The sequence below is a fragment of the Tachypleus tridentatus genome, chromosome 5 (genome assembly GCF_004210375.1).
Source record: "Tachypleus tridentatus isolate NWPU-2018 chromosome 5, ASM421037v1, whole genome shotgun sequence".
NCBI classification, from domain to species: domain Eukaryota; kingdom Metazoa; phylum Arthropoda; class Merostomata; order Xiphosura; family Limulidae; genus Tachypleus; species Tachypleus tridentatus.
This window is the reverse complement of record NC_134829.1, coordinates 42176423-42192936: the sequence shown is the minus strand read 5'-3', so window position 1 is coordinate 42192936 and position 16514 is coordinate 42176423. Positions and strand designations below refer to the sequence as shown.

The 16514-nt window shown below is 33.5% G+C and overlaps 1 protein-coding gene across 1 annotated transcript in view; it reads right to left on the bottom strand.

Annotated features, from left to right (window-relative positions):
* LOC143251010 (adenylate cyclase type 2-like) overlaps positions 1–16156 on the bottom strand; it is a 178744-nt gene extending 162588 nt beyond the window's left edge. Inside the window, exon 1 of the mRNA XM_076502285.1 lies at positions 15942–16156. Coding sequence (XP_076358400.1) covers positions 15942–15944 — 3 coding nt within the window. The 5' untranslated portion in view covers positions 15945–16156. The remainder of the gene's footprint in view (positions 1–15941) is intronic.
* Between the last annotated feature and the right edge of the window lie 358 nt (positions 16157–16514).

The following is a 16514-nucleotide window of genomic DNA, read 5'->3' as shown; positions in this document are numbered from 1 at the left end:
ATTCAAAATGTTAGTACAAGATTAAACACACTAGTACCAGACAAAACATGTTTATACCAGATTGTACACACTAGAACCAAATTGAACATTAGTACCAGATTCAACACATTAATATGAACACGCTAGAAACAAACTGAACACATTCTTACAAGTAAATATATAACTGACGGAAACAAACATCATAAAATCTTAAGCCACTATTTGCATTATGGAAAAATCAACAACAACATATAACCACTGCACATTTTAATAAAACTATTGTTGGTAATACCTTTAATCTGATTAAAATTCATTAAATATTTCTGGTCTTAAGCTGATGTAAAAGTTACATAAATAATTGCTTTTAAGTAATAAGTATAATAAGTCGAAAGTCATATTTATTTCAAACTACATATGTCCTTAATTGGTATAATTTTTTTATCACGCTAGTCGCAAAAAGTTGTTTCGAAACACTAGAATTTTGAGTCTGTATCAAAGTGACTATTATATATATATATATATAAACATATTTAGTTATTCAATGATTATTTATACTTTATGGGATACCATAAATAGTTTAGCTGGTTTATACTTTCGATAACTAAGTTATTAGTTATTTACCACCCTAAATTGAGCATTTCGGTTGGTATCCTAACAGTCAAGCGTCTAGACGACTTACCTGTCTCTTACGTTTCACCAAGAAGGCTCAGAGCACGGCTAGATGGGAACTTCAATAAACCATAAGTACGACAATAGAGTACTTGTAACAGAACGTGCTGATGACGCTAGGATATGAGGACAGGAACAGTAATAAACACACAACTGAAGGATAGCAAACCCAAGAAATTACAAGAACTCGACTGCTTAAAAATTCGAAGACTCTATAAGATGGTCATTTTCTTTCGAAACCAATTTAGAAAAAAACAAAACATAAAACACGACAGGATAAGTAGTGTGGCAATAACCGTGACTCAGCGAAACGTTTGAAGATTTATAACACTAAAACTCGGATTTCGATACCCGTGGTAGGCATTGTGTAGCTTTGCACTTAACAACAAATAAATTTAAGTACAGTATGGGCTACTTTCTTATGCATTGTTGGTAGTGTAATTTGTCAAAACGCGGTCAAAAGAATAACTCCGAAAAAGACCGATACAAAGGAAGATTGGAGAAAAATCCAGTAATCTGGAGCCATCTACGAAATTACGTATAACGAATGAGAGGGCAGCATATCGTATAAAATGCATAACTAAGATATCTACTGTATATTTTATTAATGCATCATAACTGCTCGATTACATTTCTAGTTATCTGTCTTCATATCTAATTATTTGTCTATCTTTTTAGTTATCCCTCTCTCGTGAGCATTCATTATCGGATCTTAAACTATAATAGTATATTTATTATTTATTGAACGAAACTGAAATGTGTACAAATAGACGAACAGAGATCCAAACTTCATGTTATCACACCTAAACTAAACATTACCCTTTTTATATCCTTCAGTTCCACTCAGTTATGTCCATCAACAGTTTCTTCGTTTCGTTAGTATCTCAGTGAGTTCACAGTAATAAATCAAAACATATTACTGATAAATTAGTCAATGGAAAAATTGATTTCCTTACTGAAATGTTTTAAAATTTGATAAATGTATAAGGGGTATAATGCATTAAGTTTTCCAATATATAATACAAAACACGTTGAACTTTATATCGAAAATAATAAAGTTTCTGTTGCTTTTATATTCAAAGCGGAACGTTTTCTTCTAAAAAAAAAAAGGAACTTAATCAAACATGAAACAAAGATTATTCGTCCTCTGTTACCACTAAAAACAAATTGAATTCATAGGTTGACAGGTTCTGTAGTTACTGATAATTCTCTGAAAGATATGCGGGTAGATCTAGAGACTGGTGTTTAATAGTGAAGGTCTGTTTTTACCTCTTTCATTCTCTCACTATATACACTTTGTTCTTTCTTTCGACTACAACACCTCACGAACTTTATCTAACGGTGTATTTAGTATTCTATACGTTCATAAGAAGAAAGTCTTGTGATTATTGGCAAAACGTAAACCTTTGCCAGACTGAAAAAAAAAAAAAAAACGCAAGTAAAGGTTTGTCAGAGTTGAGAAAACATTTAAAGGTTTGTCGGATAGAAAAAAGTAAATAAATGTTTGTCATACTTAAAAAGGTAAATAGTTTGTCAGACTGAAAAAAATAAAAGTTTCGTAGGCCCAAAAATACAAGTAAAAGTTTACTAGACTGAAGAAATCTTGTGTGTTACAGACACTTAGTATACTTTACTGAGAAAACGAATTTGAAAAGTAAGACCCTATTAAATACAACGTATAAACATAGAGATATGTTACTTACTTAATTAATCAAACATGTAGTAGACCGGTTAGAAGTAATAATATTTTGTTTGTTTGTAGTTAAGCACTACAAAGATATACAACGGGCTATCTGTGCTCTGTCCATCACGGATATTGAAACACGGTTTCTAGCGCTGTAAGTTTGCAGGTTTAATGCCATGCCACTGTGAAAGAGAAGAGTTATCATAACAAACTGTTCGTTGTTGTTTTCCCTTTGTGTGTGTCTTCCCAGTACGAAATGGGTTGGTGATGTACTAAAAAGTATTGTAAATAGTTTTGTCTGATAAAATAGGCGGCGCCACTGTGTGAAGTTACACACTGAAGCATAAAATGCTTGTTGTTGTTGTTTTTAATTTTGCACAAAGCTACACGAGTGCTATTGTGTTAGCTGTCCCTAATTTAACAGTATAAAACTAGAGTGAAGGCAGCTAGTCATCACAATCCACCGTCAACTCTTCGGCTACTCTTTTTTTTTTCAACTAATAGTGGAATTGACCGAACAATATAACGTCCCCATGGCTATAAAAGAGCGAGCATGTTTGGTAGTTGTTGTTTAACGCTGCATAGATTTTTCTCCATTTGTTTTTAGATTTCTTCTGTTATATGGTCAATAATGTTAGTTGGCAGAAATTCTCAAGAAAACTAATCACGTGATTTGATCATTGCGTTATGAATTATGTGAGGTATTGTTAAAAACAAATATAAGAGAGAGCGAGATAAATTTCACAACTGAAGATTGGCTTGTTTTGGAATTTCGCACAAAGCTACTCGAGGACTATCTGTGCTAGCCGTCCCTAATTTAGCAGTGTAAGACTAGAGGGAAAGCAGCTAGTCATCACCACCCACCGACAACTCTTGGGCTACTCTTTTACCAATGAATAGTGGGATTGACCGTCACATTATAATGCCCCCACGGCTGAAAGGGCGAGCATGTTTGGCGCGACCGGGATGCGAACCCGCGACCCTCAGATTACGAGTCGCACGCCTTAACACGCTTGGCCATGCTGGGCCCACAACTGAATAAATGGCAATCTTTAAGCACATTTTGCTCTTTATACTATGAAAAAAATGAACAAAAATAAATCCTTTAATTTTCATGCAGAAAAAAAACAACCCTTTTTGATAATTTCATAATTTACGTTTGTTTGTAAAATATGTTTTTCTCCGCTATGTCTATTTCAGCAGTTGAGGTAAAAATAATCTACAGAATAGAAAAATGTGTTTGAAATAAATGTTGAGATTATTTCTATTTATACGTTATTGTGATTATCACTTAAAAATCATATAGAAAAAACATCTATATACTTATAAAATAAATTGTAACAGAGTCGTTACTTGCAACTATAATAATTACCTATTTATATTTATGGTGATACACAGTGTTTCGTAAAAAGGATAAGAGAGTCGTTATTAGTAACATTACGCAAGTTTATTTTCTTTGTCTTTACTTATGTTGCTTTTGAAGCTTGAATTTAGTAAACAAGCCGTCCACAAACAACAAACTCGTTTTACTGTTTCTGTGTGTGTGCTTGTGTTTTATGACAACAAAGCCACATCAGGCTGTCTACTGAGTCCACAGTTTTACTGTTCTTGGCTCGGCATGATCAGGTGGTTAGGGCACTCGACTCGTAATCTGAGAGTCGCGGTTTCGAATACCCCTCACACCAAATATGCTCGCTTTTTCAGCCTTGGGAAGGTTATAATATTACGGTCAATTCCCACTATTCTTTGGTAAAAGAGTAGCCCAAGAGTTGGAGGTGGGTGGTGATGACTAGTTATCTTTCCTCTAGTCTTACACTGTTAAATTAGGGACAGCTAGCACGAAATTCAAAACAAAAAAGACACAAAACAATTACTGTTCTGAACAATATACTAACGCCACCTTTTATTTCTGACAGAGCGAACCCCAGTTAGGGAAACAAATAGTCGTTTCGTTATGTTTGTTTGTTTTCTTATAGCAAAGCCACATCAGCTATCTGCTGAGTTTATCGAGAGGAATTGAATCCCTGACTTTAGCGTTGTAACTCCATAGACTTACCGCCATACCAACGGGGGACGTATCGTTATGTCTGTAGTTCCAATGTCCAAAACCAATAATCACTCTCGCTATAAAACCACGACCATGAACGAAGGTGTTCAGTCCGTGTTTTGAAGTGTACGTGAATGTCCTTATAACAGATTAATACGTAATACTTTGTGCATGATGCATACATACCTTTTTCAGATGCTCCTTTGCATCACGCCCAACCCCATCATTTTTTTTGTCCAAACATGACGTTTATGAGAAACAATGAAAACTGAGTTACACGCATAACATGGCGATTGTTAAATATTGTTTTATAAAAACCGTTGTAACTATTAGGAGTTACCTAGCGTGTTTTATAGTAATTTTAGTGGCCATTAAAAATTACTTAAACATATTCTGCGTGTAATGCCATACTTCAAACACTATCGTTTTATAACAGTCGTAGTGGCCATTAGATGCAGACTCAACATATTATGTGTTTAACGCCATATGATTGAAACAGTCATAATGCCACCTGGTGGGTCAGAAGCAAGCTTACGGGTATATAACGCTAAAATCACGGGTTCAATTTCCCGGGGAAAACAGATCGCACGTAACTCTGATAAACAACAACTAAAGTTCAAAGAACATTTCCCAATAAAATGATTAGATAAAAACGTTGGAACTGTAAAATTTGTCTTTATCCCATTCGTTTCAAGATAAATGTGGTTTTAAAAAAGATAAAACAAAAATAATTGTATGCCTTTTATGATTACATATTTAATTAGTGTAGGACCAGAACATAGTACCCTTCTATATATCAGGTCATCCCTTAAGTAATGTCCAGTTTTAGATTCAGAAAAATAGAAAGGACTTTAAACGCTTTTAATGTTATTTAATCAATAATGTATGCTCCATTATTATTAATTACTTCCTGTCAACGATTCACAAGCTTCTGAATGTCACTTTTATAAAATTCTTGGAATTCAGAGGAAAAAAATGTAGAGAGGGTAGTTTTGACATCATGTGTTCCAAGCTCTTTTCCATCCAGATAGTTCTGCAAAGTTTGGAATAGATGATAATAGATGGGGCAAGATCTGGAGAATAAAGAGGATGTGGAAATTTTTCCAGTCTAGCTCTTCAATCTTTACAGATGTGATCCTTGCTCTATGGGGCCGTGCATTATCCTGGTGTAACACAACACCTTTAGAATTGATCAAAGCAAGACTCTTTTGTTTCAGTGCAACATTCAAGCTCTCTAACTGTTGACAATAGAAGTCTCATGTAATCGTCACACCGAGTGGCAGTAACTCAAAGTGGATCTTACCAACAATATCCCACAAAATGTTCAACAAGACATTTCTAGGATGGAGATCCATTTTGGGCTTTGCTTTAGCCGGATTATCTGCACTGAGCCATTGTCTGCGGTGCTTAACATTTTTATAATATATCAATTTTTTTCGTCTCCAGTCACTAACCTGTCCAAAACAGGTAAATTACGTTCACGAGAGTGCAGAGAAGTGCAAATGTCCACTCTTGCTCTAAAATTGGCTTCTGTCAAATTATGAAGGACCCATTTTCCAAGTTTTGACACCTTTTCAAACTATTGCAGATAACCGTAAGCTGTTGAATGGGTTGAATTAAGCTTCAGTGTTAGTTCTTCAACTGTTACAGCACAATCTTTGCAGCCAGCAACAAGTCATCATTAAACTCAACAGAACGACCTAAACGTGGCGCATCACTTAAGTTGTAGTCACGTGATCTGAACTTCTGAAACCATCTTCGACATTTTCTTTCATTGAGAGACTCCGCACCATAAACACCTTGAATGTTTCGTGTAGTTTCTGCTATACTATTGCCTTTTTAAAATTCATAAAACATTGTATGCCTAATATGCTCTTCAGACATTATATACCTAATGTGATCATCAGATACATCCATCTCCAAAAGGTTTATTTGATTAATGATCTGAAATAGTGGAGTTGGGTTAGTTTCTTTTATTTGTCTGAACATTTCTATATACGTCCCACTACATATTTTAGTTATTAAAGCCTTCTATAAAGACAGAAATGATGATGCACTTTCTGTATTACATTTCGGATATTACTTATGGGATGACCTGATATTTATGTATTTGTGTACAGATTTATTAACCCCATACCTAGCGCACCATGTATGTAATAATGTATCTAGTATTAAAGTTAGGTTCCTTTACTATATAACTTTTCCAGACCAGTTTCTTTAAACATATGGCTCTTCATAGATTTGGTTGTTTTAGTAACATCCCAGTATCTAGGTTTGGTCTTTTAAGCTTAAAACTTTTCTAACATTCAAGTTAAGTTATTTTAATTTATAACTGTTCTACTATATATATACATGTTTGTTTGTTTTTTAATTTTGCGCAAAGCTACACGAGAGCTATCTGCGCTAGCCGTTCCTAATTTAGCAGTGTAAGAGTAGAGGTAAGGCAGCTAGTAATCACCGCCCACCGCCAACTCTGGGGCTACTCTTTTACCAACGAATAGTGGGATTGAACGCAACATAATAACGCTCTCACAGCTGAAACGGTGAGCATGTTTGATGCGATAGGAATTCGAAGCTGCGACCTTCAGATTACGAGTCTTGCGCCTTAACTTCCTGGCCATGCCGGACCTGTGTGTGTGTGTGTAACTATTTTACTATCTGGAACTATATAGGTCAAGTTCTTTATCAATTGCCTATCTAGTGAAACAACAGTATTTTTGAAGGATTATAACACTGAAAACCGAACTTTTCAATATCGTGATGGGCACAGAACATATAGACTAGAGGGAAGGCAGCTAGTCATCACCACCCACCGCCAACTCTTGGGCTACTCTTTTACCGACGAATAGTGGGATTGACCGAACATTATAACGCCCCCCACGGCTGGGAGTCGCACGCCTTAACACGCTTGGCCATGCCGGGCCCCAATCCATTTGTAGCTATGCTCTTAGCAACACAAAATAAATATTTTATTCTAGTTTTCAAGCATAAAGCTACATAATGAGGTATGCGCTATGAGAATTTCGGTGAATAGAACCGCATATTTAAGCGTTTTACTCCGTTAACTGTTTTTTTAGTACATTGATTATTTTTAATAATCATTTTGACGATTTTATGTGTTCTTACATGATCAGAGAAAAACTAATGTAAGCCATGTGTTTTGACAAGTGGACTTTATTACAAAACATTTAGATCAAGAGTCCGTAATTTGAAGACATTTCGTAGGATCTTTCGTTCAGTATAAGACAAATAAAGAAAAAAACAACAAAATTATTTGTATCATAATATATGTTAAGACTATCAGAACGTGCGTTTGAAATGAAATATACGTTTTACTTAACAACTAGTTCATGAGGACTCGCGCTTCTGATCGATTAGATTTATTTGGCCAGCACAGATGACATATCGAACTTTAAAACTACACAATTGTTCGACTTAAATAGACCACAGGCATTCGTCACGTGTTACTTCAAGTCATGCGGAAAAGAGGAAATGAAAGCGCTTTTCGTTTATCGTAGTTCGGTTGGTCAGCCCTGTAAACATTCGATTAAGCACGTATTCACGCAGTCATATGCAGGCCAACTGTCTGCAACAGAAAGGTAGGTGAACCAACTCTTTGCTGAACGGATGTAGCAATGGCAAATATTTTTGGACAGCAAATAAAAAATTACGAAGAGTGCAAGATGGGACGAGGAATAAGGCAACAAACGCAGACATTTTTACTTATGGGTTACCCTACCTCTCTTCCATCTATACTACGAAATGAAGCTTACCCTGGTAAAAATGCTGCCAACACCAACGGTTACACGTCCAGATGGTTTCCCAATGTATAAGAATGCTCTGCTTAACTGTTTTATAAAGCTGTGACAGGAACCGTTGACATTTCTGATGGAGTCATTTGGTTGAAAGCACTTCTACATAACGCGGATGAACCGTTTCCAAGAGACTAGCAAATTCGATCATTGCTTCATAGCGTCCTCAACATAACTGTAAACTTCCTACTGTGGAAGTCTCATACGTACTTCATCTATTTTATGGATACAATTTCCCCATTATATAAAGCCAGTATCTAATAAAAACCCCGACACATTTTGGTACAAATCATTTTTTTTTTTGTTTCCAATAAAATATGTGGGTGTCCTCTAAATTCAAACTAGCATACAATACATTGTTACATTCAAATATATCCCTGTTTAAATTTATATGTGTATCTAGCGTCACCTGATCAAGAAAATGGCTGTTATTGCTACGGGCCCCATGTTAGTAAAGCGATGTCTTCATAACCAGAAGTCGAATCAAATATGTTCCTGATGTATTATTCATACCTACTGTCTAGCTACAATACACGTATCACAAACTCAAATAAACAGAGTAATAAACACATTTGAACATCTAAAAAAAACACTCATTTTCTCGAAACCAGTTTTTAAAAATTTATACTGATATTTTCAAGCTGAACCTGTTACTCTATCTTTAAATAGAGCTTCAAGATATATACGGTGAACACTGTCTCGAGAAAATCATATTCTATCAAATAATAATGGGTGAGTTTCAAAGACCTGGTAACAACAAATGATAGTTATACTTTAAAAAGTAGATTGTATTTCTGATGATGTACACAAACATGGTAAATAGTAATACTTTAGTAAGTAGGTGTATTACTCATGAAATACACAAACATGGTGATAGTAATACTTTAGTAAGCAGGTGTATTACTGATAATATACACAAACACTTTTATAGTAACACCTTACTAAGCCGAATGCATTACTGATGATGTACACAAACACTTTGATAGTAATACTTTACAAAGCCAATTTATTACTCACGAAATACACAAACATGGTGATAGTAATACTTTAGTAAGTAGGTGTATTACTGATAATATACTTTATAGATGATGATACACAAACACTTTGATAGTAATACATGGTGATAGTAATACAAAGCCAAAATTATATTACTACACGAAACTACACAAACATGGTGATAGAAATAATACATGGTGATTTAGTAAGCAGGTATTACTGATAATATACTGATAGTAACACTTACTAGCATACTGAAGACACAAACACTTTGATAGTAATACTTTACAAAGCCAATTTATTACTCACGAAATACACAAACATGGTGATAATAATACTTTAGTAAGCAGGTGTATTACTGATGACGTACATAAAGACTTTGATAGTAATACTTTAGAGTTTAGAGAACACTGACGTAATATGAAAAAATAATAACTTCTTTCAAATGTATCATTCACTGATCCATTTTGACAATCACTGAATCACTAACTCTATTTTACTTCAAAAGTGAAAGCTCAATAAATCATTTTTCTTGAATCACGTGACAAGTAGCGCACCATACAGACAGAATGATATATTCCGTGAGTATCAAGTCTAGAATATGAGTAGAATTCGTTTCATATATTCAGCGCAGTTTGTTTCTTTCCTTTCAAAATTGAGCCTTGCCAAAATACTAGGCGAAAGTTCTAATATAATATTTTATACACGTGTACCCATCGCTGCATATCAAAGTGGATTCTGTTAAGTTATAAAAGTTTCACACTCGAGGTGTAAAAATTATTTATTACACAGCTAGAGACTCAATCAAGGTACCCTTCTGTTCGACAAACACTAGAAACAGACAGGTTTTACACCTTGTCGTTTTTAAGTTTGAAAATTGGTTAAACTCAGTCCACCACGCCGATAGAAACTGATTTAGCCTTGTGATTTCTCAAATCAGATTTCATTGGGCTGTAAATAGAGGGAAGAACAATATATTTGTTTAGTTTTTTTGTTATTGATTATTTTCAAAATTAAAGAATTTCAGTTCGATAATCAACTCTTTATCCGATTTTTTTTATTTTGTTGTAGTTTATTTTTATGACACCTGTGTAATTTTAACTTTATTTTGTTGTAGTTTATTTTTGTGACACCTCTGTGTAATTTTAACTTTATTTTATTGTAGTTTATTTTTATGTCACCTCTGTGTAATTTTAACTTTATTTTGTTGTAGTTTAGTTTTATGACACCTCTGTGTAATTTTAACTTTATTTTGTTGTAGTTTATTTTTATGACACCTCTGTGTAATTTTAATTTTATTTTGTTGTAGTTTATTTTATGTCACTTCTGTGTAATTTTAACTTTATTTTGTTGTAGTTTATTTTTATGACACCTCTGTGTAATTTTAACTTTATTTTGTTGTAGTTTATTTTTATGACACCTCTGTGTAATTTTAACTTTATTTTGTTGTAGTTTATTTTTATGACACCTCTGTGTAATTTTAACTTTATTTTGTTGTAGTTTATTTTTATGACACCTCTGTGTAATTTTAACTTTATTTTGTTGTAGTTTATTTTTATGACACCTCTGTGTAATTTTAACTTTATTTTGTTGTAGTTTATTTTATGACACCTCTGTGTAATTTTAACTTTATTTTGTTGTAGTTTATTTTATGACACCTCTGTGTAATTTTAACTTTATTTTGTTGTAGTTTATTTTATGACACCTCTGTGTAATTTTAACTTTATTTTGTTGTAGTTTATTTTATGTCACTCTGTGTAATTTTAACTTTATTTTGTTGTAGTTTATTTTTATGACACCTCTGTGTAATTTTAATTTTATTTTGTTGTAGTTTATTTTTATGACACCTCTGTGTAATTTTAACTTTATTTTGTTGTAGTAACTCTGTGTAATTTTAACTTTATTTTGTTGTAGTTTATTTTTATGACACCTCTGTGTAATTTTAACTTTATTTTGTTGTAGTTTATTTTATGACACCTCTGTGTAATTTTAACTTTATTTTGTTGTAGTTTATTTTTATGTCACTTCTGTGTAATTTTAACTTTATTTTGTTGTAGTTTATTTTTATGACACCTCTGTGTAATTTTAACTTTATTTTGTTGTAGTTTATTTTTATGACACCTCTGTGTAATTTTAACTTTATTTTGTTGTAGTTTATTTTTATGACACCTCTGTGTAATTTTAACTTTATTTTGTTGTAGTTTATTTTTATGACACCTCTGTGTAATTTTAACTTTATTTTGTTGTAGTTTATTTTTATGACACCTCTGTGTAATTTTAACTTTATTTTGTTGTAGTTTATTTTTATGACACCTCTGTGTAATTTTAACTTTATTTTGTTGTAGTTTATTTTTATGACACCTCTGTGTAATTTTAACTTTATTTTGTTGTAGTTTATTTTTATGACACCTCTGTGTAATTTTAACTTTATTTTGTTGTAGTTTATTTTTATGTCACCTCTGTGTAATTTTAACTTTATTTTGTTGTAGTTTATTTTTATGACACTTCTGTGTAATTTTAACTTTATTTTGTTGTAGTTTATTTTTATGACACCTCTGTGTAATTTTAACTTTATTTTGTTGTAGTTTATTTTTATGTCACTTCTGTGTAATTTTAACTTTATTTTGTTGTAGTTTATTTTTATGACACCTCTGTGTAATTTTAACTTTATTTTGTTGTAGTTTATTTTATGACACTTCTGTGTAATTTTAACTTTATTTTGTTGTAGTTTATTTTATGACACCTCTGTGTAATTTTAACTTTATTTTGTTGTAGTTTATTTTATGACACCTCTGTGTAATTTTAACTTTATTTTGTTGTAGTTTATTTTATGACACCTCTGTGTAATTTTAACTTTATTTTGTTGTAGTTTATTTTTATGCGACTACTGTGTAATTTTAACTTTATTTTGTTGTAGTTTATTTTTATGACACCTCTGTGTAATTTTAACTTTATTTTGTTGTAGTTTATTTTTATGCGACTACTGTGTAATTTTAACTTTATTTTGTTGTAGTTTATTTTTATGACACCTCTGTGTAATTTTAACTTTATTTTGTTGTAGTTTATTTTTATGACACCTCTGTGTAATTTTAACTTTATTTTGTTGTAGTTTATTTTTATGTCACTTCTGTGTAATTTTAATTCCACGTGATTCAAACAGTGTCTTTTATCCTACTTAACATTTTTATAATAGTTGACGGAACACACATTTCTTAGGCTTGAAGGATTTTCATCGATTATGTTATTGTTTATATTGTCCAATTTACTCGCATTAATCACGAAACATTAATGGCCTAGTAATTAGATCACTCGACTTGCAACATGAAGGTCTCGAATTCGAATCCCCGTTCCGAACATCTTCGTTATTTCAGCCGTGGAAGAGTTATAAATTACGTTCAATCCCACTATCCCTAGATAAAAGAGTAGCGTATGAGTTGACGGTGAGTGGTGTTAACTGACTGTTTTCCGTCTGGTATTTCAGTACTAATTTAGGGACGAGTAGGGCAGATAAACCTTGTGTAGCTTTGCGCGAAGTTCGAAACAAACCAAATCTTGAATAATTCCTAACCGAATATAGTAAAAATTACGTGACAAAAGTATGAATAACAATTATATAACAACCATTTTTTCCATGCAGTTTTCATTAAACGTGTTCCCGGAATTTTATTTACCCACAAACTCGTTTATGTATATAATACTAGACGTTGATAATAGTTTTGCTTGGACTGCAAAATTAATCTCTTAACACAGAGATTTACCGAAAATTTCACTCATCAGAACAACGTCAGCATATTGTAGATCAAACCATAGTTTGATTGTGGAATGTATTATTGCGCATCCTGTCAAAGAAAAATGTATCACAAACAAACAAACAATACAACTTGCTTGACACTTTATAATTTAAACACCAGTCATAGTTTCTTTATGTAAACAGCATTGATTCGTGAAGACAATAGATAATTAAAACTTTATATATTCGTTTTCATGGAAAAGTTACTTAGGCTATCTGTCGTCACCCCTAATTTGGGGTTGATGACCAGATGGAAAACAACCAATCCACAGCACTCTGCTCCTTCGCCATATCTTTTAAGGAATGATTATACATTTTATAATGCACCCATGGCTTATTGTGTGGGGAGTATTCTATCGCATCACATGGATTGAAAACCGATTCGATAGGCTCGAATCCCTGAGTTCTTGTTTGTTTGTTTTTGAATTTCGCGCAAAGCTATCTGTGCTAGCCGTCCCTAATTTAGCAGTGTAAGACTAGAGGGAAGGCAGCTAGTTATCACCACCCAACTCTTGGGCTACTCTTTTACCAATGAATAGTGGGATTGAGCGTCACATTATAACGCCCGCACGGCTGAAAGGGCGAGCATGTTTTGGTGCGACGGGGATTCGAGCCCGCGACCCTCAGATTACGAGTCGAACGCCTTAACCCACCTGGCCATGCCGAGCCTCCCTGAGTTCTACCACAGAGCTAAAATCTTGCGTCCTAGATAGATAAAATTCACTATATTTATTTATTTTTTATTTACAAAAACGAACTCAAAACTTTAAGTTTCTGTTGATTTATAAGATGAGTTCCATGTTACTTTCCACATTGGTTTGGAGATTAAAAAAAGTATTATTTTATTAACACGGAGGTTAACAAAGGAGTTAAAATTATGAATATTATTGACATAGGAGTTAAACCTCATTCAGATCGAAACGTGCATGATTTAATGAACAACAAGTTTTTTTCTCTGTTGTGAATCTGATATTATATTTAACTGGATCAGCTTTGTTCTACCTATTTGACTTGAAACTTAGCTTTTCCAGTATTGTTGATTTTTATTTGTTTTAGTTCAAGTTTTTGCAGGACGGGTGGACTGGTTAAACCTTGATTATATGTTATTGTGTTTCTTACACTTCAGAGTTCATGCGTAACATGTTCTTATAAGTAGTTGCTGGGACACGCAGAACCAACAACCATGCCTGTTGGGACACACATAGCCCAGTAAAAATGCTTGTTGTGACACACGTGTCTTATATATCATATGCACGTTTCGGAAACCATGAATGGGTATATTCTTCGATACATGAGGTATGTTTTCTGTGTTCTATGTAATTTGTATGTACATTTATTGTTTATATTCCAAGAAAACTAAAGTGGTAACAAAAGAATTAGATGCTTGCACGTGAGGTCAATAAAATTTATAAACAGAGACTTGGAATGAAGATTAGACTTTCTTATGAAACCACCTGACAACACAGGATTCCTGAGACTGCTGTCCAACTTACCAAACAATATAATGGTGATTAGACAATATATTCAATCAGTTTTCTGTCCATACGATTAAACATCCTATCATTTATAGTACAGGGTGGCCCGTAAGTCCCTACCCATCCATATATCTTATGTATCCAGTGTATCTGTGTGCTGTCCTTCATTCTCACTGCATAATATTATGCGACGCCATGTTCTGTGAGACATTTTCAAGTGTAAATGGGCTTACATCGGACATATTTCTCTGAAAAAAAAAGAAACAAATTTATAATGCATGCGTAATTGAATATAACATAATAGCATATGAATGGGTAGGGACTTACGGGCCACCTTGTAGAATAGGGTCTGTCTCCTCTCACATAAAAGACACTGAATTTTAACTCATTTCTTGGGCGACAAGAGGAAAATCTGTGACATTCAGTCTTTTCTGACAAACGTCATAAAACCCGGATGTTAAACGTGAATAGTTTCGAGTACATTGTGAAAGGACCGTTCACATATAGCGAGGCTGCTATCAGTAGAGTTACTGTAGCTTTACTGTTAAATATTGTTAGAGGTTCTACAATACACGTTTCTTTTAGTTAACAGGAAGATTCTCTTGCATTGGACTGTTTGTAGAGTTCCTGCTTTCTTCCGTACACGAACCGAATAAAAATATATAAAGATGATAGGAAGTTCTAGTCTTCTCTTATGGAAATCTGAAGTCAATACAAGGATTTACATGGACATTGTTGTAAAGCAGTAATAAAGAAATGGAATCACTGCATTACGTAAAATCAAAGTAAACAAATAACATTTTACTTTATACCTTATTGTTAAGGATTTCTAAGTATAAGCTAGTCAATGTGACGTCTGTGTTTTTCTTATAGCAAAGCCATATGGGGCGATCTGCTCGGTTCACCGAGGGGAATCGGACCCCTGATTTGAGCTTTGTAAATCCGTGGACTTACCGCTGTAACGTTTCGCCGTTTCAGTTGCAAGTCGAATATCAGTTTAACTTCTTAAGTTTAACTTTAGAATATATTTTAGTTTAGAGGCGATATTAAAAACATAAAAGATTATATGAACCGAAATTTAAGCATACGGCAACAAGAAACTGGCAAATCTTTGAAAAATGTATAAGTAAAAGAATTTATTGAACATTTTCAAGCTTGAAATGTTTTAACATTTAAACAAAGACTGTGAATTGTGTTTGGAAAGTACCATGTTTTAAGCTCGGAGTGGTACATTCCGTGAGCAGCTGAGTTCACCACTGATTTCAAGTCTTAAATTATTGAGAACATTCTTTCCCCCAAAAAATAGCATAATAATAAAAATGTTTGTAAAAACTGTGACAGATGTTGTAAGAATAAGGCTCAATAAAACGAGCTTAATAACTGATTCGTCATTATTTAGAACTTATAGTTAAAAAAAACAAACAAAAAAGAATTTATAATGAGATACCTCATTTTAAATAATTAATTCTTAATAAAATGTTGTTCTTACCATTAACAATGTTCTTTGTTGTAGATTCAGGACAAGTGGATAGTACCTGTTGTGGCACTGACCCGAAAGTGGACACGTCAAGAGCTACACTGAAAGATTCTTAAGATATGTTCTTTAGTCGACGGCTCTCTAGGACGAGTACAAATACATTTCACTGCCAGTCTGGCCAGGTTGGTGTCTATTTCACAGAACTGCATCGTTAGATTTACACCCGCTTCTGTGAGTCATCAGCGCCATCTGGATTATGTCACTTTAATGCCTCTCTCTGTCTCTTGCACACCTTTTTATCACAAACGTCTGCTTCTTAGAGCACGTTCGAGAAGTTTGACATGAAGGAAAGGTTTATTTGTTTTTGGTTTAGTTTTTCGGAGAAAGAAATACACAGTTCTTCGCTTTTCGAATTTGCTGTTTTCTAAATTTAGAGCAGACAACCGATAACAGCAAACATTTTTTTTTTTGTGTGTGTGGAACGAAAAACATTAATAACTGAAGTAGAATGGCCCGGCATGGCCTAGCGCGTAAGGCGTGCGACTCGTAATCCGAGGGTCGCGGGTTCGCGCCCGCGTCGCGCTA